Here is a 26,501-nt window from a genome sequence, read left to right on the forward strand (position 1 = left end):
TGTATGAAGAGGCAAAGGGGCGTATACAGCCAAGAGAACCTGGCTGGCTATCGTCGTATATGAAATGATGCGTTGGCAACAGGAGTTGGTGCAGGTTAGGATCAGGGTTCAAATTGATGTCAGGATGTTATGTCAGGTCAGGCCATGTTAGAGTGCGGGGTTTTGGAAAGGGTCTTTTTTCCCCCATAGAAAGGCTGGGACGACGATATGGGGAGGTTTGACTATTGAGCACCGCCATCCCATCAGTTTCTTGCATCTAAACCGAGGACTAGGGGTTGCATACCCGATGGAAAGATGAATGCCTTATTACGTGGCTAGAGCATTATTAGCTACATGTTTATGTCAAGGAACATCCATAACCCTAAAACAGCTCCCCCCACTATCTGCGTGAACTGCGCAATCCCAGCCCAAGGGTTTCCGGATGAACCAGAATACCTCCCAGGGACATTTTCAACGCATGTGGGAGGTAGCATTACTTACGCAGTTGTGCATGCAACCCTCCCCAAGCCAGTGGATATTCCGCTAATCTCGTTCGATGATACGGTGAAGATACCATCAACGTCCAATCGGAGTTACAAAAGAATGGAATTAATAAAAGCGGACATCATTTTCCTATAGGCTCATCCCCTACAAGTAACCATTGCAGATATCCTAGTGGTATCCGCTTGGATACGCGACCTTGACAACAATTCAGAAAGACGCACCTCTGTTAACTAAATAGTGCCTTGCAATTACTATTATGCGAGATACTAGTTATCATGTCGACGAGTTTTCACTGAAGGCAGCTGTATTCCATTGGCCTTGCTCAGAGTTTGCAGCAGCGTGGCTTTTCCACTCCTAAGGGTATCCATGCCCTCGCAGTTTGCGGGTCACCAGACCCTTAATATGGAATAATCTGGATTGCATCTTCGTTTAGTGCGGTTGCGAGGAGTGTTAGCTCTTAACAGGGTGAGGGAGTCAAAGCACAAAGCATGGGGTGTTTTTATAACATATTGGCTACCGAACCTCGGAGTCAGCAAGATATATTTATCTGGGGATTGAAAAAATGCTCAGGATGAATTCCAACAAGCCGATCCCAAATTCACGAAATCACAGCCTAAGATTAACTCATAAAGAGGTCGAAAAAAGTAAATTCAACCCACATTCCCAACGGGGAAATCCATCCTTAGTACGGTGTAGTTTTCACCTATATCATGAATCACCCCCTAATTTGTTCCGCGCCAGTAGCATACGTAAACACCTGCTCGGGATCTGGAGCTTTGAAACGGGCACCTGCAACACGTCTCCAACAATATACACAGGAGGCGGCTGCTTCAGTGCCTAAATTTGGTCCCGTATCTTGCGCACAGTCACCAGAAGCTCAGGGGGAATCTTCTCCCGCGGCAGAGTCAGTAGTTGCATCCCTTCAATCCCCATGGTCTGCAGCGCATCTCTGAATAACTTCAATCTCCAAACTCCCTCGTCCTCTTTTTATGAATCCTTTCATTATCAAAGGGCCCCTTCTCCATATCCCACTTGGCAAAGACCGGACTCACCATAGCCATTACATCCGCCCACATGCACCACCACCACCACCGCATGCAGGTCAGGATATGCCGAAGCTCATACTGATCAGGCAGTAAGGTCTCCCGGTTCTCAGGCGCATAGGAACCAACGGGTGAGGATTCAACTCCTGGACAACTCTTACACACCCAATCCAGGATGCAGACCTTGACATAGTCGAGTCTAGAATCTAGATCAAGGAATGGGAGCGGTGAATCTGCCCCTTCCTCGCTGGACCCAGGCTCCAGGAATGGCTTCATTCTACTACCAAATAGCTTGCCGTAGATGATAAGCTGCAGTGCCGCACGGTTGGTGTCAACAGAGAATGTGTTGATTTGCTTACCCCCCTGTCCCAGAAGTTGGGTGTCTGGTACCATGCAGCACCGGCTATCTTGTCAATTACGTCCGCTAGCGGATTGATGATGGACAAGCGGGCTTCATAGAGTTTGCGGATCTGATCGAGTGTGAAACCCGCATTGAGGTCATTGATGACTTATGTATGCAAAATCCATAAAGGCCGTCAATACCGCCCTGGCAGGCGGCACGGAGACGGCGGCTATTTTCTTCGTTACCGATGGTCTAGTCACGGACTTGCTGGGCCACGGCCATGACCAGGAAGTGCGATTGTGGAGAGAAGAATGTTGGGGCGGAGGGGGCAGCTAAAAGGAGAATCACCCTTGGTACAGTGTTGGAGAGGATTGAGCGGAGCCTACGACATGTGCTTGTTGCGCTGATGAATGTTTCGATGTTATCAAAGTAAAGGGGAAGCATGAAAAGGATATTGGTGGGCAGATCGAGGAGAGACGGCATGGTTAACTAGGAAGTAGTTATATGGATTGACGTTGAAATGTGTCGATGAATGTTTGGATTTGGGATTCGGGGAAGTCGATTGTGTAAATAAGTTTACGTAGTTAAATATGATCAACTACTTCTTTAGCTGAGTAGAAGTTACCCAACCTGCAACAAGACCAGAAGCTATACGGGGCGTATTTCTTCTAGGGCATGTATATAATAGAATAGTTTGTTGTTTGAGGTTGGTTGGTTGGTAGTTAACTTAGTGGTGTGTGGTTGAATGAATTAGGAGGCATAACTCATCAGTTTGTCCATTCGCCCCTGAACTAAACATCAGACAGATAACTTTACACATCATCTTGAACATGTTGGAGGGCAGAACTACAGGTTAGGAGTAAAGAAGAATTCTGTGAGTCCAGTTATTATTTTCTTTGAATGTGATGATATGCCATTTGACCTCTAGCCAAAGCAAGCAGTTATTGATACTAATATGATGTCTTCAGATTGACCATCCCAGTAGGATGAATTTAACACTCACAGATCTTAGATGGGAACATCATTCAAGTAATCTATCATCTTCAAAAGCACATTATCAATATCGAAATCCTCTATTAACCCATCCAGGGCTTCTTTCACCAAATGTCTTGGTTCAAATTTAAGGAGAACTTCCAGGCAAACTTCATAAAAATCACCTTGTTGTCGAGTCCTTGAATTAATGGATGGGACAAGTCCGAGGGGAAATGACTATGATGCAAATAGATAAAAATGCATGTATCCAAATTATTAACTGCGCTGAACATTAGAAAAAATAGTTTAATGCCGTGATTTCCATCCTAATGGCAGGACAGTTACAGAGTTGCTCTGCTGCGACTCGAGATGACTTCCTCGATGTTAGGATGGAAATCCCGTGGCTTTGCAAGATGAAAACTTATAATTCCATGCAAAATGGATGAATGGCTACCGTTTGATAGGAAAGAAATGAAATTTGTGCAGCAATCGGAGCCTTGATCAGAACCACCTGGGTCCAAAGACATTTACTGTTGGGTCGTTTGCTGTTGATTAGAGCATCCACGGGTTACTATCTTAGGGTTCTTGATCTGCCGACGGATCCAAGCCATGGAAGCTTCCAAGGATGCCCGTAGTTGCGTCACCTTGGATACAGAGAGGCCCCAAGCATCGAGCCCATTGCGTTGCCTTGCACAAGAATTTCAAGGAGTGCTGCATCACTGGGGAGGGAAATGGGACGGGATTTTCAGGTTTCTGACCTGGTGCCCTGGTCTCCAGAATAGGTACTGGATGCCTTGACGTGTAGTTCGTATCAGAAAACCCACAGATAGGTGAGATTCAGTCGGATGGATTTCAACTATTACTAGTTGTTGACTAGTTCTTGTTCTTTCGCCCCAGGTTTAACTATCACATTTTTCCTCTTAGTTAACCCGGTAGTAATTATAGTATCTCTTACAGCGGCAAAATCCTGAAACATTCAACCAAGGGTTCACAATGCCATGCTTTCAAAACTGATGACATGCTAGTTGGATGGAAACAATCGATTCATGAACACAGGACTCTTGAAAATATCGCAAATGAGCAAATATGTCAGATGAAAGTGCAAAAGGAAAGGGAAAAGATACGTACAAGGAAAAGATCCAGTCCCCTCGTTTGAAAATAAAGACAAATTGCAGTCAATTGCAGTCGCTCAGACTTCGCCCGCCCTATTCCCACCAAAGCAGGCATAAAAAATTAAATATCCAGATGATCCAAATCTCGTGGACACACCCTTCAATTACAGAGCTTGGATTTAACTGGACGCCGCTGCTCTTTTTCCGCAGCAGACTCGTTATGTGAGTTCCCAAACTCCTTAAAATAGCTACCGGTTCAGGCACTCAAAAGTCACTGCATGGGACAACCCCATGTTGAATCAATTTCTTAAGCACCACCACTAGCCATCTGCGACAAGTAACACCTGGAATAGTGGTTAGTTTCCCATCATACACGCGCATGAGGTTGTCAAGTTGCGCTTGCATCCTGTGGGACCGTCGCAATTTGGATAAACACATATAGGAATTCTACCCGCAATATACTGTTCTTTTGAGCGCTGTGATCGGATATCCACCCGCTACCTAGAGTTCTGATGAGGTATTTGGCTTCCCCTGTTGGCTGCGAGTGGAAGTAATATGCCCAATGAAAGTCATTCGCAAGCGGAGGGTCGGAAGAGTGTGTTTAGGGAAGGGTTTGCCAGAGCTTCATCTTGGGACTGTTTGATGATTGCTGCCTTTTGTCTGCTGTAAGACGGATGGTTTGATCCTCTGAAGCCATCATGAGAAGCGGGCCGCGGCACTGGGTTTGCTGGGTGTGTTGAGCGGTGTAATCAGATGGAGAGAGGGGTTAAGTGAATATATAAGAATCCTTAAGTTTTCAGAACACTGAGAAAAGTTTCCGATATCCAGGCAGAAACAATGACATATTGACGACTATCAGTATCTGTTGCCTGCCCAAATCTAGAAACTAGTGATAGGGCCAAATTCCTGCTACCCGTCGATGATTTGTCCATGTTGTCATCCGATCTGAGGTAGGGATAAGCATCCAAAGCGTAGGAAATCTAGTCTGCAAGAGATGTACTCCGTAGGATGGCATCAACTATTGATTCTGATCCAAGGATTTATGAGACGGGTAGGTAGTTGGTTAACTATTGGTGGACAGGTGGCGCTACTCTGAACAGTAGTTGAACCGAATTCCATTCCAGCTCCATGCAACCCCATGTTTTGGGTGCAATAGCAAACTCTCTGGGGGGGTTCCATTAAATACCCAGTACCACATGCGCAACATGTGGTTGATATCTAACAGCATATAGACGGCTGAAATCCCATGGAGATAGGTTCACTTAAATACGAATACTGTTAGTATCTGTCTTATCTCTGGTCTAGGTTTGTAACATTCCAGCACAATAAATAACTAGTGATGTGTCTTTCAAAGAGTTTGAGGATAACCTCGCCTCGCCTGGTTGGACTCAAAGCTAGATCAGACAAAGTGAACTCAGCAGAGAACCGCAGATGTCACCTCATATCTTCCATATCTTAACAGCCATTATTGCTTCCTCTCTATGACCATGCCACAACAAATGAGCAGAGTTTGGAGGGGTATTCCAGCATCCCCAAATATAGGAGCCACGTCCCATTGAGGGAACAGGTTGACGCAGGTTTGTAGTTCTCAAATGGTGAACTCCTGAATCCTGTGGATTGGATATTGCATGAAGGTTGTTAGGGTTTGCTTTGGGGTTTGTTCTAAGGGCTTTTTTTATGTCATCGCATGGTGAGTGGAGTAGCAATGGGAGAAGATGTTGACGTGGAACGGGAGGGGTAATGTGATGTCTGGATCGCATATTGCATACAGATCGATGGTGATGCTCTCAGAGGTTTCTGCTAAATAGTTAGCTGATCTGCTCGAATCACTTGTTAACGAGACTGAAAGCCAGTTAGCGAAATTTTTAAAGGCTCGCCGGACACCCATTCAGCTCAGCCCCACCATGTCCAATATTTACATAAATATTTAATTATCGCTCGTGAGCGAATACCCCCACGATTGCGGGAAATACCAGATCGGCAAGATCACATCAAATTTGAAATTGTATGTAGTGTACATACATACAATGTACAATACATCTAATCTTCCTCGCCTCCTCTCCGCAAGATGACAGACTTAATTTCAGCTGGCCTTTCAACGGGGATTCAGCGTCCCGAAAAACCATAATTCAGATCAATCAGGCTATGGCAGTGCATCGTGGATATCTCCCTATGGAGACATCATCCGCAACACCCTCATAGCTTGCTCCGCAAACACGTCTCAGCTTCAGCAAATAATTCTGAGAGAACATCTGCCACAACGGCCAGCGGGGTATAGAGAAAAGAGGCCGATAAGTGTATCAGCCGCGATGCGGGATCAACTACCACTGCAGTTGGTATCCATACAGGAGGTGGACAATTGCAAAAGGTCATGCAGTGGTCAGTGAAGCTTTACAACTTTCCTCCATACCATTTGCTTTTCCCTTTTCTTCATTTCCTTGCTTTTTCCTGCTGTCCGGCGAGCATCTGCTGACCTATAGTTAACTAACTAGTCAAGTGGCTAGTCTTCAGTCCTAACAGATCCAGAGTATAGGGAACTACATGCTGTGCATTGTTAACCTCTACTTCCCTTATGAGGTAATTAGCCGTACACTTGGACCACTGGCTTACAGATCATATAATCAGTGGAGTAAACTGTGAGCGTCATAGCATAGTAGATTTACACACGTCGGAGATGCATAAACGATTGATTGTCTTAGAGCCTCACGATTTGCACGGCAATGTCTCCAAAAGAGTCGAGATGAGAGAGCACTGTACTTCCGAATGGCCAGAGAGTATTTTCGCCAAAACCTCAGCAACATATCTGCTGTTGAAATGTGGTATTGAATCGAATAACATCTCCAGATTTCGTATCCAGTTAGAAAACAAGGTTAACCACTTGGGACATATAAGATCAATCCTTGAGGCTGCATGGTCTTCACGATTAGACTTCTCGCAGGAGTTGACTTTTAATTTTCACTTCAAGTCCATAACTAGTTATCGATTGAGACACAAAAAGATGTTTCACTCATATACCGGAATGTTTTCAACTTTGATTCCTTCTCCTGGCGTCGGCAGGCACAGAGATAGTTGCGTTAGATCAAAACTTCCCGTAGCATCATGCACGCAGATATCAAACAAGAGAGAATCGAATATTTATCATAAACATAGTTGCCAGAGAGGGTCCGAGGACATGGAACATCGCTTTGCTTTATTCGCCCAAGGATTATTTAGTTATTTTGCTTTGTCCTAATGAGCTGTGTATAAATACCTCGTTCCGCATTTGGATCTCAATAGAAATAATCTCTTAACTCAAATTTAAAATTCAAGGGGTTAAAAAGATAACTTAAACGGAAAGTTATAGTTAACTATGAATTCAGCTTGAAACAGCATTGAATGAACAAGACTCCTTACATAAGAAAAGGGATAACCTCACATCAATTAACTAGGACCGTTGAAGGCAATATAAAATTCAACCATCCCGATTTATTTTCCCGTGTGCTGGGCCATATAACTAAGAGGCTGATCTCAAAGGTAACTTCGTGTCTGACCACCACTTCTATCCATCTCGAACGATGCAAGGAATCCACAAACAGCCAGCATCCTGGGAGAGAAACAGACGTTGAGCAGCCAATGAACCTCCAGTAAGCATATAACTACGCAGTAAAGCTCGCCCCCCCCTTCCCCATGCTCTATGCCGCCGCCATGGCTGATGATTGAGCCGTCAACGAGGCGGAACTAAACGACGCAATCAGGGAAATTTCTTAGTTAACTACTAACTTCGGGGTAAGAAGCTAATTAACTAGGAGTTGACGAACAGCCAGGTAAAGCCGTTTTCACCATTAAAAGCATTCTCGCGGTTGATAGTAAAGTATGTACCACGCAGATTTACAGAAGACAAATGTGGGCTCTTATTGATGGCCAACAACTTGTTTTCAGTTAGTTAACTGTTAACTGTTTAACTAGTTAACTAGTTAGTTAACGTTACTCTGCCCCGTAGCGTTCTGACAAACACGCATTTTCTGGGATGGAGCTCGTAACTAAAATAACTTCCTAGTTAGACGTCATCCAAGTTTAGCGGGATGGGGTGGTTCGCTATGCGGTTCATCTAGAGTTCCTCGAGGCGCACGCCAAATATTTCGTATGTGTGTGGATATGTATCCGCATGTACGAAGGCATTTGGGGGCAACGATCCCTTGTCATGAAGAGCAGCTGAAGGGAGGTCCTCCTTGAGCTAGCGGAATTGATCGTAGCGAACTGCAGGGAGGTTACCGAGATCAAACCAGTCAAGGCCGCGATACAACCTCGGATGCACTGTAAGACTCCCGCAGTTCGTAATATCTGTACACGCAACAACGGTCTCTCTGTTCAGGGTCAATCCTGGTAGCGCCTGTTGATTCCGTTTCCACGTTTTATTTGTTCTTCTGCGAGCTGTTGTTGCGGCACTGCTGGTGCAGCGGATCTGATCCAAGATTGAGTCTTTGCAAATCCCTTGCCGGATGGCCGAATTGCGTCGTACAAGAAAGCTAAAGAATAAAGATTAAACTTGAATGATTTTATGCACAATGAACCAAGCTCTCCGTCAGGATGCCTAACTATAACGAACACCTGAACGTCCAATGATGAACATCTATTCTCAAGTCCGAAGTGAAGAATGTGCCCTGATATGGTTTCACTACCGCTTGGTTTTTAAGAACATCATCCGATTGACTCGAAGGATCCGTTGCTTAACTACATATGTTCAAATCTAATAATGCACTTAAATGTATGTACATACATACATTACATTGTAGCAGTAGATTACTACATCATCTACGGTAGGTGGAGTGAACTATAAAGGTGCTTCATGCACCTCGCCTTAACCGTTTGTCCGGGCGCATGCAAGCTTGGGCATCACGGCTCTTGCCACCAAAAGCTATTGAGTAACCTTCAAGCAAATATTCGAGATTTAGACACGCTCAGCTCTCACCAAAGGTGCCTGGAGGGCGGAAGATTGTGCGGATGTCAATTGATGATCAGAGCTCCAGGCTGGAACACTTGGGAAGCGATATTTGGATTTGGATATCCACATGTGGCTTGGTGAAGGACAGGCCACAGTGAGTGATAGAGGTGGTTTCCCGTACGATGTTCATCGTACAGCCTACCTGCGACCATCTGTAGTGAAGATGAGGGGAGACAGCTGCAAAGCGGGAAATATTAGACGCTCCTGTATGGGGTGGCAAAATGGCAAACATTTGGTCGATTGAGACCTTGCTTATGCATCCGTCCGCCTAAGCTTAGCTGCTGCGCCAGTAGATGTGACAGCTGCTCTCGTGGAAGGGGAGTGGAGTTCGTAGAGCTACCCTGCAGCTGGTACGATTGTTATGTCGTTGCGGGTGCATACGCCGAACGGGTCCGAAGAGAGATCTTCTGTGCCTTTCTCTACCCTTTCGGCCCATTTTTTCGGTGCCGGGTTGCTTGATGAGTTGGAAAGCTGCTAGTTATCTGAGCCGAAAGGAGGAGTGTGAACAGAGTGATGGTTAACTCTGATGTTCCTTCAATGGAGGAATGAGCTGTGCTAGACCACAGAGCATTGAATTGAGAACCGGCCTAGAAGCCACCGACTGAAGCTAGATAGTTAGCAGCGTACTCGAGCATGATGCCGTTACCTATTGGAAGGTAGAAACGCCATATCTTCTGTATTGCGCAAGTGAAATTTAACCTTGCGCCTCTCGTTCTCCTCTGTCCTAGCCTCATGACTAGGCAATATAGAGCTTCTAAGCCGTTCACTAGAAATGAAAATTTTAAAGCAAAATCCATTGAGAGCAAGGTGAGAATAACTGGCACGTAGTTATTTGAAATCAAACTCTTTTACCACGCCCGTCTTTTGGGTTCTCTCTGCAGTTGAAAGTTATCCCAAGAACCTGATTGAGTGTTGATGATGATCCTCAGCGAACTTGTCGGATCTCGGGAACCAATACCCGCGGCGCAGCTAACTTGTCCCTCGAGAGCGGCGCTCGCGCCAGCGTAGCTCTATGGCTGGCCAGTTACTTTGCTTCAATGAATGCTCAGTGCTCTGTGCTGCTGGTCGTGGGGTTGGCTAGTTAGTGAACGAATCCCAGGTCAAACTAAACCAATCGACGGGCCGGGAAGAGCCACCACTCAGTGCACCCCATATCAAGCCCCAAAGCTGCACATCACCCCGTGCATGATTCGCTGCTAGAACCTTGTGAGTGGGGAAGCGTGTATTCTAGCTGAATGATTTAATCAGAAACCGCCCTTTTGGTGTGCTTGTCGCCTTTCTTCTCTCGCCGTCGACTGTTTGACCGCCTTCATGGTCGTCGAAATCCACTTCCTCACGCCTTGGTTTATCAACGAATAAACATGTGTTGAGCATCCAAGACGGCTTTTGCCGGATTTATCAGAACCGAACTAGTGACACAGTGTAGGTTGGAGACATGAGGTCACTCCGGCCTCTGGTCGTCTGAGAAAAGGAGTTATGCAGATTGTGGAGCCTGGCTCGCTTCCCCGAGAGCCTTCAGGCGTTGAATCACTGAAGGCGGATCCATTGTTAACGGTCACTTAATTGCTTTTGCAGGCGCTAGAGATTGAAAATATGATTTATCGAGGAGGAAATTTACTTCACTATCTGGGGAGGAAAAGAAACGAAGGCGATTAGAGGTGGGGGATGATCTTCGTTGAATCCAATCGCCTCTCTCAAGTTACTTTTTGCGTTCAACAAAACGCAAATAGGACGAAATATAGTTTTAATATACCTTTCTTTTTTGCCTTCGCCACGAGCTCCGGGACGCCACATTTTCCTTTCTTTTTCAGATTTCTATTTGTCGAGGATCATATCATGTCCGTTTGAGATGAAACGCAACCCTGGTCGCGAACGGTCCCCAACACGCGCTGGGAAACAAAGCAGATGCATTCCAATATACGGCAGCCATTAGTTACTCAGTGTTACATTTCACGGTGTAGATATGGAGCCGAGGATTCATATATACGAAATCCTTGAAAGTATTGCACCCTTTCAATTGCATCTCTGAAGGAATCATACCTATTAAGCACTCCTTAATTTCGAACTGACTGGACGAGTTCAAGCCAGTGAATAAAAGAGACTGTTTGTTATTGACAACTAATTGGAATTTTTCAACTTGTGAGCTCCGTCTTCTCCTGTGCATCTTGATAGGACAATAAGCCATTTTAGCTTTTCTTGATTCCTGATGCGGAAATGATGCGGCTCTCGCGAATCTCTATCGCAAGTATCCAATGTCCTGTTCATGGAACCAATCTTACCACGTCCTGCAAGCGGTCAAATTGTGATCATCTATTAATATCAACCTATAAAGAGTTGAAAAATAAGAAGAAAAAGAAACAGGAACGATTGGAATGAAAGAAAGAAAAAAGGTTGTGTGAAAATCTACAACACTTTTCTATAAAAATGTGCAAAAAGCGACATTACCACAGGTCAAGAACTATCGATGATTCAGTCTAGTTCTTTGAACATCTCGGATAGTTATTCCGTCAACTGAAATTAATCTTCTTGAGTCACAAGATCGAATAGATACAGTCGAGGATTCTCTGTAAACTCTCTGTAAACGAAGGTTGGGGCATGTTGGAAGGGATACCGGTTGTGGCGGCTGTTTCCGACAAATTGGCTCAATGAATTCACATTACTATTCTGCCTGGTCGCTCACTCGATTGGTGTCTTTGTCAAATCATTTTCAATGAGGACACAAGTCTGCTACCAAATTGAAATTTTCACAAGAAATTGTCTCGAAGGATTGGCTAGGAAATGTCGTTTGGCCAGTGTACCTTTTTGTTTTCGGGGATCATTTTCATGACTGGAACTGCGGAGATGATGCATGCATGCCTGCATGCAACAAGGGGGATTGGAGGGAAATGATGTTTTGGAATATACCACTTGATGGGAAAATTGCGCAAGCCCCCTAGATATATGTGTATATACATACTGCACGTATAAGTAGAGACGTTAGAACGCATGGCTCCCTGTATTCTCGTAGGATATTATGTGTCCTTATCGCCCAGCTTTGGGTGAAAATATATCACATCAATTAATGAAGGCAAAAAGTATCTGAAATACATACCTACATACCTTTCTTGATATTACTTGACTATTATTTTAATCTGGATAGACATGGTATTTCCATTTTGAGATTTTGGGATGGGTGAAGCCACACTAACTAACCATTGACCACGTCATTTAGTATGGAAAATTAGACACCGTTCAAGGCAGATGTGGTATCCACTTCTTTCTGGTCCATGAGGTCCTCCTTGGGCCTTTAGGTATGTATGAGGAAACGCTAGCACTAGGGTCATGCAGTCAGAAGAGGGCGCGGTGAAAAATAAAGGTTCGCAGTTGGGCCCGAGTGGAGTATTTCTTACTTTTGAAAGGAGGATAAACGCTGAGCAATAGTTTAATGGCTCCAATTGAGTGGGATCCGGCACCAGACGGTTCCCCTTCCCTGGTCCATCGCCAAGACCCCATCGTCTGGAATTTATTAGGAAGCACGTTGTTGAATTCGTCCGTTGAACCGTGGCAGATGGGGGCAACCATGAAGAGAGGTAAAATAGACCATAGGAAGTTAGTTTGATACAATTAATATTTCCGTCCTCCTAGAAAATTTTAAGGCTGAAAAGAGCGGAGAGTGGTGGAGCCATATCGTTTGTCTTGTTCATATATTCTGCAGAAAATCCACCCCAAAGGAACGTAGAAATGACACCGGTTCCGTTTCTCTTGCCATTCTCATTGTTTCCAGTGGCTTTGTTTTTCCATTCCCTGGAATTCCCACGCTTTGTACAGTTGAACTTCAATTACATACCATTTAGCAGTCACGTACAAATGCAGTCATGACTTTCAACACTTCATCCACAGCTCACGCTGGGGAGCCCATTGCCATCATTGGCAGTGGATGTCGGTTCCCTGGCGGTGCTGATTGCCCTTCAAACTTATGGAAATTGCTCAGCTCGCCGCAGGATATTTTGAAGAAAATACCAGAAGATAGATTCAACCCGGACGGATACTACCATCCCCATGGAGAGTACCATGGGCATACCAATGTGCGAAATTCGCACATGCTAGATGAAGATTACCGCCAATTCGATGCCGATTTCTTCAATATTAGTTTTAACGAAGCTAGCTCCATTGATCCTCAACAGCGGCTGCTTCTCGAGACAGTGTATGAATCCCTCGAAGCAGCCGGATTGACTATCCAGGGATTGAAGGGCTCTGACACCGCTGTTTACGTCGGTGCAATGTGCGGCGAATATAGCGATATGCTAATTCGGGATTTCAATTCCATACCCGTTGTAAGTGGTCATTGCATCTCTCAGTGTTGCGTGGCATCAGGTTGAATCAGTACAACTAATGAGAGATATCTTTTGAAGTATTTCCCAACAGGAACAGCGAGATCGATCTTGGCCAATCGGATTTCGTATTTCTTTGATTGGCATGGCCCATCCATGGCTATAGATACTGCCTGCTCTTCGAGCCTTGTTGCACTTCATCAGTCAGTCCAAGCATTGAGGACGGGAATCTCCCGCGTTGCTGTTACAGCCAGTGCAAATTTGTTGTTAGGACCTGAGCCATATATCGCTCAAAGCAAGTTTCACATGTTATCACCGACAGGCCGATGCTACATGTGGGATTCCCGGGCTGACGGTTATGGGAGGGGTGATGGATTTGCCTCAGTTGTTCTAAAGACCTTAAGTGCAGCCGTCGAGGACGGTGACCACATTGAATGCATCATTCGTGAAACAGGCTTGAACCAGGATGGGAGAACTAAAGGTATAACGATGCCCAGCGCGGATGCTCAAGTTTCTCTCATCCAAGAGACGTATAGTCGTGCTGGTCTCGACTTGAACAATCCCATGGAGCGTTGTCAATTTTTTGAAGCACACGGCACGGGAACCCCGGCAGGTGACCCGATAGAAGCGGAGGCCGTGCACCGTGCTCTTGGAAGTCGGCTGAGCGGAGACGAAAAGTTGTTCGTTGGTTCCGTCAAAACGCTCCTCGGCCACACAGAGGGAACGGCCGGTTTGGCTGGGATAATGAAGGTCTCGTTGGCATTGCAAAACTCTTCAATTTTGCCAAACAGGCTTTTTGACCAACTCAGTCCTGCTGTTCAACCGTTTTACGGACATCTTGAAATTCCCACTAGCGTGATTTCGTGGCCGCAATTGCCCTCAGGCGTCCCTCGACGGGCAAGTGTGAATAGCTTTGGGTTCGGAGGGACCAACGTTCATGCAATTATGGAGAGTTACGAACCGGGAACAAATCAGGAACTTCAAACCGAAAACAGAACAGTGCCTCCCGTATTTTCACCATTTGTTTTCTCAGCGAATAGCCAATCGTCATTGAAACGCTATTTGTCCGATTTCACAAACCATCTCAAGAAGAATCCATCCATTGACCTCAATGACCTCGCATGGACTCTTCATTCTCGACGATCAGTGCTCCCAGTTCGTGCTTCCTTCCCGGGACTGACGGTTGATGGACTGCAACATGCGATTAAAAACAGCCTTGATGCATCGTGTACGATAGAAGATGAAGATATAGGATCACGTGCTTCGAGCCCCAACTCACAAATACTTGGCGTTTTCACCGGCCAGGGAGCCCAATGGGCGGGCATGGCAAAAGAGCTCATCCTGAATTCCGAGTATGTGAGGGCGAGGATAGGTTACCTTGAGTCCGTTTTAGAATCTCTTCCGGAAGCGGACCGACCTCCCTGGTCCATGAGGGATGAACTTCTCGCTGATGGATCTGTGTCACGCCTGAGCGAAGCAACTTTGTCCCAGCCATTGTGCACTGCCGTCCAAATTGTCCTTGTAGACATGCTACAGGAGGCAAACGTTGCTTTCTCCGCGGTAGCCGGGCATTCATCCGGGGAGATTGGTGCTGCCTATGCTGCGGGTTACATAACAGCAAGAGATGCCATGATCATAGCCTATTACCGAGGACTCCATTCCAAACTCGCGCAAGGAAACAACGGAGAAAAGGGAGCCATGATGGCTGTTGGTGTTCCCTTTGAAGATGGGCAAGGGTTTTGCCAGAGTGCAGGTTTCAAAGGTCAAATATCAGTTGCAGCTTGTAACTCACCTTCCAGCATTACCATCTCGGGGAACGCTGATGCGGTCGAGAAAGCCAGAGTCATATTTGAAAATGACGGCAAATTTGCAAGACTGTTGCGAGTAGACAAAGCTTATCATTCCCATCACATGATCCCTTGCTCTCAACAATATGTCGATTCCCTCAAGGCTGCCAACATTGGGACAGCCAGACTAACCCATAAGTGCGTCTGGTACTCGTCTGTCTATGGCAGGCTGCTTACAGCTGGCGATGAAATCGACGCAACATATTGGGCAAAAAATATGACGCAGAGTGTCCTCTTCTCTCAGGCTGTTGAGGCAGCTGTTTCGGATCCACGTAGTCAGTTCTTCAGCGCCTTGGAAGTCGGCCCACATGGGGTCCTTCGACATCCCGTGGAAGAAACATTAAAAGAAATCTCAATGACTGCTCTTCCTTATGCATCCTGCCTTGTCCGAAACAAAAACGACATCGAAACCTTTTCAAACGTTTTGGGTCATTTGTGGAAGCATTCTTTATCCGCTGTAGTTGACTTCGAGAAATTTGAAACTACCATGTCAGGCGGCACAGCCAAGAAACCAATTGTCCTGAAAAGCTTACCGAAGTACTCCTGGACTCATGACACCCCGCTATGGTACGAATCTCGTCGATCGAAAGCCCTGCGAAAAAGAAGTGTTGCTGGCCACCCACTTCTTGGAACTCGGAGCTTGGATGGCACAGAACATGATATTGTCTGGCTCAACAATCTGCGACTGTCGGAGCTTCCATGGCTTCGTGGTCACCAACTCCAAGGCCAGACTGTATTTCCTGCAGCTGGCTATATTGCACTTGCAATTGAGGCTGCGGTCCAGATAAGCGGAACACAACCCATTCGGATGATTGAAGTCAAAGACCTTGCCATCGCTCGCCCTATCACTTTCGAGGATGAACACCATGGTGTAGATACCATGTTCTGTCTTCATATCGATCATGGGCTTGAACAACCTGGGGAGAGAATTTTTGCCAACTTCCGAGTGAACTGTGCACCAACAAGGGAAGCTGATACGGTCGTCTTGACGGGAAGCGGTCAGATAGAGATATTACTTGGAGAAGCAACCAATGTAGAGTCATTTTTCCCTTCAAGACAGGAACCTCCGCCCTTAATGGCAGAGGTAGAGGACGATAAATTCTACACTGGACTGGAACAGCTTGGGTATGATTATTCAGGCTCCTTCCGTGGCCTGTCATCAATGAAGAGGAAACTTGGGCGCGGAGTAGGGATAGTATCTCGGCCCATTGAAAACATCCACCTCTCTGAAGGGAATTTGCTTGTCCATCCTGCCATGCTTGACACGACATTCCAAGGCATCCTCCTAGCTCATTCGTGGCCAGGTGATGGTAGATTGTGGTCTCTCCACGTGCCTGTATCAATAAGCCGCGTGCGAGTTAACGCATCCATTCTCTCTTCCAACAAAGACGCGCAGTTCTCCTTCGATTCCATACTCGCAGCAGAGGAGAGAGGTGAAGGTGTCCCATCCCACATTGGCATTCAAGGTGACGTTGACCTCTTCACGGTCGATGGAAGTCACGGGGTTATCCAGGTGGAGGGGATTAAACTTGTTCCGTTTGCGCCGGCCTTGGCATCGCAGGACCGTCAAATGTTCTTCGCCAACGTCTGGAAAGTTGCCGCACCAGACGGCGATGTTGCGGTGGGCCAGAACTGGGCACCGCAGAGCGAGATTGACTTTGGCTGGGTGCTGGAACGCATCTCTTATTTCTATCTGCGCAAGCTTGTCGCAGAGGTCACCAAGGAGGATCTCGATAAGGCAGAATGGTACCACCACAAGCTGCTCAACTATGCCAACCATATTGTCAGCTGCGTGGACCTGGGGACGCAACCATATGGGAAAAAGGAGTGGAATAACGACACCGCCGATGACCTATATGCACTGATGGATTCTTATCCTGACAGCATTGAAGTCAAGTTAATGCGCAGTGTCGGAGAAAACCTTGTAGCGGCAGTTCGAGGAGAGACTGTAATTCTCCAGCACATGTTAAAGGATGGAATGCTGTATCAGTACTATGTGGAGTCCCTTGGTGTTCAACCCTTTTCCAATTTCATTGCCGAAGTTGTTGCTCAGGCCGCCCATCGGTACCCCCGTATGAACATCTTGGAAATCGGTGCAGGCACTGGAGGCGCAACCAAACGCGTTATCAACAAACTAGGAGACGCCTTCACCTCCTACACCTTCACTGATATATCGACAGGTTTTTTTGAAACAGCCAGAGATGTCTTTTCGGACTACTCCGATAGGATGGTTTTCAAAGCATTGGATGCTGAAAAAGATATCGTCGCCCAGGGGTACGAAGAACACTCCTATGATCTCATTGTTGCATCTCTCGTTCTACATGCTACGAAGGATCTTGTGTATACGATGTCCAATGTCCAAAGATTGTTGAAACCCGGTGGTATTCTCGTCATGCTTGAAGTGACTGCAAATGATACCCTGAGGATGTCATTTACCATGGGTGGGCTCTCTGGTTGGTGGCTTGGTGCTGACTCTGGGCGGCCGTGGTCTCCCTGTGTCACAACGGCTGAGTGGAATGATATATTACTACAGTCTGGTTTCTCAGGAGTTGATTCTGTCACTCCTACCATGATGACTTTGCCACGGCCCTTTTCCGTGATAGTGTCTCGGGCAGTCGATACCCGCATCAAGCTTCTTGATGAGCCACTACTGCCAGCCCCTGAGTCGAGAATCCAAGATCTCCTTATCATTGGCGGAGCTTCTCCAGAAGTTAGCATACTTTCTAAGGACGTGAACGCCCTCCTAAAACCGCATGCTAGCTCCGTTAAAGTGGTCGAATCAGTTGACATGCTCCAAAATGCAGAGGATGTTCCCGCCATGGGTGCCGTTATTTGTCTTTCCGACTTGGAAAAACCCATTTTCAAGGACCTTACAGCTAGTTCTTTCCAAGGACTCAAGTCAATTTTTGCTAGATCTCGGAATATTCTTTGGCTTACTCGTGGTTGCCGAGGCGAAGACCCATATGCCAACATGGCTGTGGGTTTTGGTCGCGTCGTAGCCGGTGAGATGTCGAATGTCCGTTTGCAATTTGTGGATTTCGACAACAACACTCAGCCTGACCCTCGCATGCTCGTTGAATACATCCTTCGACTTCAAATTACTGACACTTTTGCCAAGGAAGGACGCATGGATGATATCCTGTGGACGACTGAACCTGAGATGTCGTTTGATAACGACAAGATTTTGATCCCTAGAGTTATTGCAGAGAAGGAGTTGAATAACAGATACAACTCTGAGCGACGTGTCATTACTAAATCTGTCTACGCCCAAAATTCTCGGATTAAAATTGAAGGTTCTGAGGGATATTTTACTCTTCAAGATGACATTTCGCCGACCTGGATTTGTGATAGTGCAGAAACTGACGCTGTTACGATTCAGGTGGACTATTCGTTGTGCTCTGCTATCCCCATCTCTCCTACCACAGCTTTGTATCCATTAATTGGACGTGATGTCAAGACAAACACTCCTCTTCTTGCACTGTCCTACGGCAATGGTTCTTCTGTCATGGTGCCAAGGGATCTCGTTTCTCCTTATGCCCTACCCAAGGGCGTGACAGCAGCCTCTCACTTGCTTTTAACTGCATATGATCTTTTAGCTCAGTTCGTCCTCACTCATACGGGGCAAGATGGAACTTTAATCCTGCTTGAGCCAGATCCATTGCTTGCGCATATCATTGAGCGCCGCTCTGGCGTTATGGGTGTCACCATCGCTTGCCTCACTACCTTCCAGGGCCCTACCAGAGCTAATTGGGCATTTATCCATCCTCTGGCCAGTTCCCGTTCCATCAGGATGTCCTTGCCGCGACGTGTGTCAACTTTCCTTGATCTGTCTCAGACTTCCGGAACGAGCAAACTGGCTTCCCGTATCACAGCATTGCTCCCCTGTAGTGTCAAAATTCTTGATATTCCCAGTTTCCAAACATACGGAGGATCCGATCAGAATTTGTGCAGCGCTTCAAGGTTTAATTTGTTAAGAGAGACCCTTTATGCAGTTCATTCGATATCTAAGCAATGTCCATCCGCCACACCTGTCATTCTTTCGCCTTCGAATATTAACAGCGATTCAGCTGTGTGGTCCTCAATTACGGACTGGGCAACATCAGAGACGGTACCTGTTACTGTTAACCCTGCCGATTCAGTCTCACTGCTTCGCGGCGACAGAACCTACGTTCTTATTGGGTTGGCGCGTGGTTTGGGTCCGTCTCTTTGCGAATGGATGGCTGGACAAGGGGCCAAATACATTGTCATCAGCAGCAGGAGTCCTAAAACTGACCACAATTGGATATCCTCAATGGCTGCTATAGGAGTGGTTGTCAAAATTTATGCCAGGTCAGTCACCGCTTGTTATCTCACCCTCTTCATTTGTAATACTAATTTTGTCTCAGTGATGTCTCGAACCGGGAGGATTTGACTCGAATGATCGCCGAAATTCGAGAAACACTACCACAAATTGGAGGTGTTGCTAACGGAGCAATGATAATCGATGATACGCCCGTGGTAGAGATGTCATTTGAGCAAATGGATAAAGTGCTTAGGCCTAAGGTGGATGGAAGCCGTTTCCTTGACGAACTATTTTACAATGAGCCTCTAGATTTCTTCATGCTTTTCTCGTCCTTGTCTTGCACCTTTGGTAGGAGTGGGCAGGCCAACTACATAGCCGCAAACATGTATATGACCAGTCTTGCCGCAAATCGCCGAAACCGTGGCCTTCCTGCATCCGTGATTGATGTAGGCGCTGTTGTTGGGATCGGCTATATCACACGAGAGGTCACCCAAAAGGTGATTGACCAGCTTCCAGATGCAGGATTCCATTTCATGTCAGAGCGTGATATCCATCTCGCGTTCGCGGAGGCGATTATCTGTGGCTATCCGGACTCCGGACGATATGAAGAACTCATTACTGGTTTACGTGTTGTCTGGAGCAATGGTGAGGCAAGGCCTGCATGGTACTCCAATCCGCGATTCTCTCACACGGTACGGAACGCAGTGAATGATCCACCATCCGACAAGAGCAAAGCTGGTGCCGTGGTTTCTGTTCGTAATCAGCTCCAAATGGCAACCTCCACGGATCAGGTTCTGCAGATTATTCAAGGTGTGTAGCTCTTTCGAATTCTTTCATCCACTTGAGGAGCACAAAAAACTGACGAAATTAACAGGTGCTGTCATCGAAAAGCTAAAGGTTATTCTGCAGCTGAGGCCTGAATCATTCAAAGATACAAGCTCCCTCCTTAAGCAAGGTGCTGACGACCTTGGCATGGATTCTTTGGTGGCGGTTGAGGTCCGCTCGTGGTTCCTTCGGGAATTAGAAATCGATATGCCTGTGCTCAAAATTCTGGGGGGGGCTACTCTTGCTGAGATTTCTGACTTCGCAGTCATGAATTTGCCTCGTGAACTTATCGCGATATCGGAAGCCGATGAAGACTCGATGAGCAACTCAGACAGTAATACAGGGGCTGCGACTTCCTTTACTGAGGAATCAGCACCTCTTTCTGAGCTTTGTACATCTCCTCCGTCTGAGGCGGGCCACAAGATCACCTCGCTTGAGCCTCCAGCTCCTGTTGATCGGTTATCGACAACCGCGGATCCCAATCCAAAATTTAAATACGAGGAAACCTCTTTAGGTGCTATCGATTGGTTGAGCGAAACTAGCGTCGAAGAGTCACTGGAGCTTCTCAAGGTAACAAATTTGAAAATCCAAGACGGCGACGATATCACTGTGGTTCTTACTGGGTCCACTGGATTCCTTGGGAAAGCTATTTTGCAGCAGTTGATTGCGATGGACCGAGTAAAGAAAATTTTCTGCCTTGCAGTGCGCAACCTGAAAAAACTTGAAGCCGTGAATTCTGAGAAGACAGTGTCCTATAACGGCGATCTCAGCGCAAGCAATCTTGGACTTTCCCCACAAGATGCAGCCTTTGTCTTTGGACGAAGCGATGTTGTTATCCACAACGGTGCCGACGTCTCACTGCTGAAATCGTACCGCACGCTTTCCCCCATAAACTTCAATTCGACTAAGGAGCTGGTACGACTAGCCCTAGCACACGGTGCAACCAAGCAGTTCCATTATATCTCCAGTACCAGCGTGGGACAGGTTAGTCGGAGAAAAGATTTCTATGAGGAGTCCCTTGCAGAATACACTCCCCCAACCGACTGTGTGATGGGCTATGTGGGCACCAAATGGGCCAGCGAAAGGTACTTGGAGAATATCAATCAATCCTCTAACCTGGCTGTTTATATCCACCGACCTTCAACCATCATTGGTGAGGATGCACCGAAAGACGATATCATGCACAACCTCCTTCATTATTCCAAGGAGTTGAAGGCCGTACCTGATTTCGGGGATGTCAAGGGCTGGTTCCACTTTGTCACTCTTGAAGAAGTCGCCAAGGGAATTACCAGCCAATTCTTTTCAGCTGCTGGCACCGCTGCTGAAACCAGTGGCGAATTTACCCAATCGCGACCCCCTGTGGCATATATACACTACAACGGCGATGAAGAAGTCGATATGCGACAGTTCAAAGAGTATATGGAGAAGAAGAACGGGGTGCCGTATCGATTGCTGGGCATGAATGAATGGATACAGCAAGCTGAAGGCGTCGGCCTTCTGCCGCAGATTTCGGTCTTCATGACTGCAGTGGACTCGATGCATGGCAATGGCCGTGATTTGCAGAGAATCAGAAAGGGGAGAAGAGAGGGATAAAATAAAAATCGGTGTTTGGTGGATTTTATTGATTTTTTATTTATATTATTTTATTTATTATTTATTTGTTGTTCCTTGAATTTGGTATGTTTAATTTGTTGAATTCTAGGCTTACCTAGATGAATTGAGTTTTGTTTTGCCCCCGTTTCACTTATGCTACCAGTTTTCTTTCACTCTATATACTTGCTCTGTTTTTATTATGTTTTTGGTCGGAACCCCTGATGTTTTACATTCAGTGGTGGTTATTGCATTTGAGACCGTCGCTTTATATCTCCCAATGCCTTTTTTTTTTTTTGTGTGTGTGTGTGTGTGTGATAATCAAATTGTAAATACACAAATAGTCTCACAGACGCGCATTTGGCTTTCAGACTATGTAGGAGGAATTTACTTCCTTTTTTTCCCTTCCGAGAAGAAACTCCTTTCCCCCTTTCCTGGACCAGGATGGCTTTAATTTTATACTACAATTATTTTTTCATATGAACGATTCAGCTTCTTGTTTACAAACGGCGATACAGTGCTTAACTCAACCTCAATAACTAATTGCTCAGTATTGCTTTTTTGTATATGCTGAGAAGGTTTCGTTTTTCATCTTTTCATTTTACATGCTGGTTCCTCCCCATACAAAAGCTCTTGCTCGGAGAAACTTCATTCCCTCTGTTTGATTGATCCTCCAAGCCCTTGAAGATTCAGCTTCGCACACCATTCAACGACCCTCTATCCCTTAACTATCACCAAAACTTTGAATAACCAGAGTCTTTTGGAGAGCTTACTCTTCCATTGGTATGCCAACCACAACATCCTCAGCTCACATAAAATCTGTTGGACAAAGGCCTTGATGTTTTAGCAAGGATGAACGGCACTATATATCATTAGGCCCGCTTCTGTTTGGAAATGCCCCAAAGGTCCCAGGAGAAAGAGATAATACATTGGGAAGCAAAATGATATATTTCTTTTTCTCAAGTGCTAGTGCCAGTTTGAACCAGTGACAACTAACTAACCTGATTATTTTGTTGTCTCATTGTTTCATATTTTGTTTTACACTCTATCCATTGCAACTACAATTTCCTTTATGAAAAGCTCTTTGTTGTCGACAAGAAGATATCATTGACACAAGGGCAACAAAGCAGCGGTTTGCATTCAGATATGCCAATCTTCTCTTTCGTCTGCAAGAACCCGAATGAGCCAGCTCATTATTCCCATATCCCATTGAAAAGTAATGGTTGGTTTCCCTTTGATATGAGCGGGTTGTTACACTCTATCCCTAGAATGAAGGATTTTATCCCTTTGCATTTCTCTTATCTAGGATCAGAAGCGGGAATCTATGATACAAAACATACTTACGATGTCAAGGAGAGCCCTGGTATAAGCCTCTACCAGGATATCCCAAGTCGCCACATACCACGCTACCTTCCTGGCATAAAACCTATCCAGTTCAACGAACAAGGTCAGCTCAAAAATAAACGTCAGTACCCCAATGGCAGTAACTGAAGAACCAAATTAACCTGCAAGGGAAAAGGAAAAAGAAAAAAATCCCCAGCAACATAGATCACGCCACACTCAATGGATGAAAGTGGCATTCACCGTCCTCCTCCAAATCCTAACGGCAACGGGATGTATGGTGCCCTGAGTTTAACGGGTTTGGATGAGTTCTCCCCGCAAGAAAAAGCCCAAAGGGTAGCCGCAGTAGCCAACGACATCACCGCATCAATAATCTACGTCGCCAAACACGCGGAGGCAGGTAATCTCACTTCCGAACAACTCAAGCCCATACACAATCTGATTGATATGGTGAATGTGGTGGGGAGAGAACACAACAGGAGGCTTGAGCGAGAACTCGCGGAGCAGGATCGACAGGTTGAAGAGATGAGGAAGAAGCTGGAGGAGCAGAGCAGACAGATTGGGGAAAGAAGGCATGTGTGTAGGGCCATGAGGAAGATGGATGTGGTGATTGGGGAGTTGAAGGCGAGTGTCGAAGTGCTGGAGACGGAGATTAAGAAGATGCAAGATGACCGGGGCACTTGGGTGATGTTGCGGGAAAGGATCGATCTTGAGGAGCAGTAAGTGTGCAGGGAGTTGGAGAAAAAGAAATACAAATGTCCTTGTCGTTGCCTGCCTTTTCTCTCTCTCTCTCTCTCTCTCTCTCTCTCTTTTTTTTTTTTTTTTTTTTTTTTTTTTTTGGCAAACCTCTGAGAAAGGATGGATTAGCTACCCCTGATATTCCGTTGACCCTCATCGGACCGGGTCCTTAAGCTGCTCTCCACAAATGGATGTATTGACCGTACTATATTCTTCACTACATGTAACCCAAATAATAAGGCTATCCTCAATGTCTAAAACAATTCCCATTGTCTATACATGTGCAGTATGGAGGAACTGTACATACAACCAAGCTCCCCCCTATGTACTCACTCCTTTTACCCCTTTTTATGTGACGAGTTGCCGCAAAGCTCTGATCCACGTGACGAATATTAGGTAAGCTGATAAAAGCCGAGGCTCATGAGTGCCAAGAAGTTCGCGCTCAAAAAAAAAAAAGAAAAAGAAAAAAAAGAAAAAAAAAAAAAAAAAGACCCCGAAAAACTCTTTGATATCGATGATATCAAGAAAGAAGAGGAAAAGGACGTGGGAAGTGGATAACACAACAGCCTTGGCTTAGATGCTCAGCAATAAGGGGACCCGGGCCAGCCATCATGGTTGCTGTGCTGCATGTTTGTACGTATGCATACCCAGGGACGCCAGCAATGGCAGCCTCAACAACATCATCCTTGGAAATCGAAAGTCCTGCCGCTGCTGCCCCTGATCCAACAGGTGGAGCGGGAGGTAATGTCATGGGGAATAACCGCCAACAGCGTCCAGGGCATATCTGAAGACTTTTTTGGGATATTCGGTCGGCATTTTTGCCACATGAAGGGTAGAGATGTAGTTTGTTAGCGGCATGTTTCGCCGTCTTAGAAAAGCCGACAAAATGGTTATCCGTGATAATAATATCAATGCTCCAGAACTCTTCAAGCTAATCCGGGGCATTCCATGCCCTTCTTCCCTTAGCTTCATTGTCCCAATATAAATCTGGTTCTCCCCGCAAGCCAAATTCCAACCTCGGAACTTGATAAAGTTTCCTGTTGCTAGGAAACATATAACCCACCTCCAACGCCGACCGGTCTCTTTTCACCCATACATCTTGAAATAAATAAATGACCCCAGCTACGGCAATGAGCAATCCGGGAGATTTTGACGCCGTCCGCAAGGACATAGTTGCTGAGCTGAGGAAACCTGGATACGATGACGGCAGTGCTGGTCCTGTCTTCGTCCGTCTAGCCTGGTAAGAATACAAACCACGTCGTGTTTCACCCCATCCTGTCTCCGACGAAAGCTAATCCCTTTCTCTCCCCCTCACATCAAGGCATGCTTCCGGCACCTATGACAAGGAAACAGACACTGGCGGCTCCAACGGCGCCGGCATGCGCTATGAGGGTGAGGGAGGCGACCCCGCCAACACCGGCCTCGAATACGCCCGCTCATTCCTCGAGCCCGTCAAGAGACGGCATCCCTGGATCACATACTCAGACCTCTGGACCCTGGCCGGCGTTGTAGCCATCAAAGCCATGGGCGGACCCAATATCGCCTGGAAGCCTGGCCGGACCGATTTCGTCGACGACTCCAAACTTCCCCCACGCGGTCGCCTTCCAGACGCCTCGCAGGGCACCGACCATCTCCGCCACGTCTTCTATCGCATGGGCTTCAATGACCAGGAGATTGTAGCATTATCCGGCGCACACACTCTTGGCCGCACGCATATGAACCGCAGCGGCTACGAAGGGCCATGGGTCAACAACCCAACGCGCTTCTCGAATCAGTATTTCAAGCTCCTGACGACGCTGGAGTGGCGGCCCACGACGCTGTCGAATGGTGTGAAGCAGTTTAACTATGTGGATCCGGACGTGCCGGAAGACGAGAAGGACCAGCCGCTGATGATGTTGCCGACGGATATGGCGCTGTTGTCGGATCCGGTGTTCGCTAAGTGGGTTAAGGTGTATGCGGAGGACAAGGAGACGTTCTTCAGCCACTTTGCAAAGGTGTTTGCGAAGTTGTTGGAGTTGGGAATTAGGCGGGATGCCCAGGGGAGGGTAATCAATACGGATGACACATTTGGGGGATATATTTCTGCGCCGAAGAAGAGTGATGAGCCACGGGCGAGATTGTGATAGTTACCTCTTCCCTTCTTTCCTTTCCCTTCCTTCTTCTCTCATTGTATAATATCTGCCTTTGCCTGCTTGTGTTTACTTCTCCTTCGTGACAAGGGAATATTTAGCGATAGATTTGAAAATTGCATAGAGAATAGAAGGAGTAACTGGAAATCTGCTAGTTACTAAACATTGCAAATATAATCAAAGAAAAAAAAATGAATGAATCTTCCCAATTCATCAATTATTAATCCATTAACTACGGAGTAGTTATTTTAAAAGCGTAAAAATGTAGTCTTTGCCTCTTAACAAATGATGAGACAAAAGGGCGGGAACAAAAACATGAAACAACAAAACAGGTAGAAATTTGAAAAACCTCCAGCTTAAAGAGAACAAAGAAACATTCCCATGTGCTAAATGAGGAGAAGTGAGCTAAGTTTGTTAATGTCGTATTTCCCACTGCCAGTATTTTGCGGGGTTTCAGCATTAACCAAGTTAGTTAACGACTAACTACTTAACCAAATAACCAACC

The 26,501-nt window shown here is 46.2% G+C and overlaps 4 protein-coding genes across 4 annotated transcripts; 3 read left to right on the forward strand and 1 right to left on the reverse strand.

Annotated features, from left to right (window-relative positions):
• Positions 1–880: 880 nt before the first annotated feature.
• On the reverse strand, positions 881–2,352 carry PAAG_03498 (hypothetical protein; the record flags this gene model as incomplete). Its single annotated transcript, XM_015844989.1, has 5 exons — positions 881–939; positions 1,233–1,320; positions 1,536–1,835; positions 1,886–2,034; positions 2,130–2,352. 5 exons carry the CDS (start codon positions 2,350–2,352, stop codon positions 881–883), a joined length of 819 nt encoding a protein of 272 aa, XP_015701963.1.
• Positions 2,353–12,788: 10,436 nt separating this feature from the next.
• On the forward strand, positions 12,789–21,791 carry PAAG_03500 (lovastatin nonaketide synthase; the record flags this gene model as incomplete). Its single annotated transcript, XM_015844990.1, has 4 exons — positions 12,789–13,247; positions 13,326–19,420; positions 19,477–20,183; positions 20,248–21,791. 4 exons carry the CDS (start codon positions 12,789–12,791, stop codon positions 21,789–21,791), a joined length of 8,805 nt encoding a protein of 2,934 aa, XP_015701964.1.
• Positions 21,792–23,351: 1,560 nt separating this feature from the next.
• PAAG_03501 (hypothetical protein) lies at positions 23,352–23,852 on the forward strand (the record flags this gene model as incomplete). The annotated part of the gene is made up of 1 exon (XM_002794910.1): positions 23,352–23,852. One exon carries the CDS (start codon positions 23,352–23,354, stop codon positions 23,850–23,852), a length of 501 nt encoding a protein of 166 aa, XP_002794956.1.
• Positions 23,853–24,979: 1,127 nt separating this feature from the next.
• Positions 24,980–25,990, forward strand: PAAG_03502 (cytochrome c peroxidase; the record flags this gene model as incomplete). The annotated part of the gene is made up of 2 exons (XM_002794911.1): positions 24,980–25,107; positions 25,189–25,990. The coding sequence occupies 2 exons, from the start codon at positions 24,980–24,982 to the stop codon at positions 25,988–25,990; spliced, it is 930 nt and encodes a 309-aa protein (XP_002794957.1).
• Between the last annotated feature and the right edge of the window lie 511 nt (positions 25,991–26,501).

Source organism: Paracoccidioides lutzii (genome assembly GCF_000150705.2).
Source record: "Paracoccidioides lutzii Pb01 unplaced genomic scaffold supercont2.7, whole genome shotgun sequence".
NCBI classification, from domain to species: Eukaryota; Fungi; Ascomycota; class Eurotiomycetes; order Onygenales; family Ajellomycetaceae; genus Paracoccidioides; species Paracoccidioides lutzii.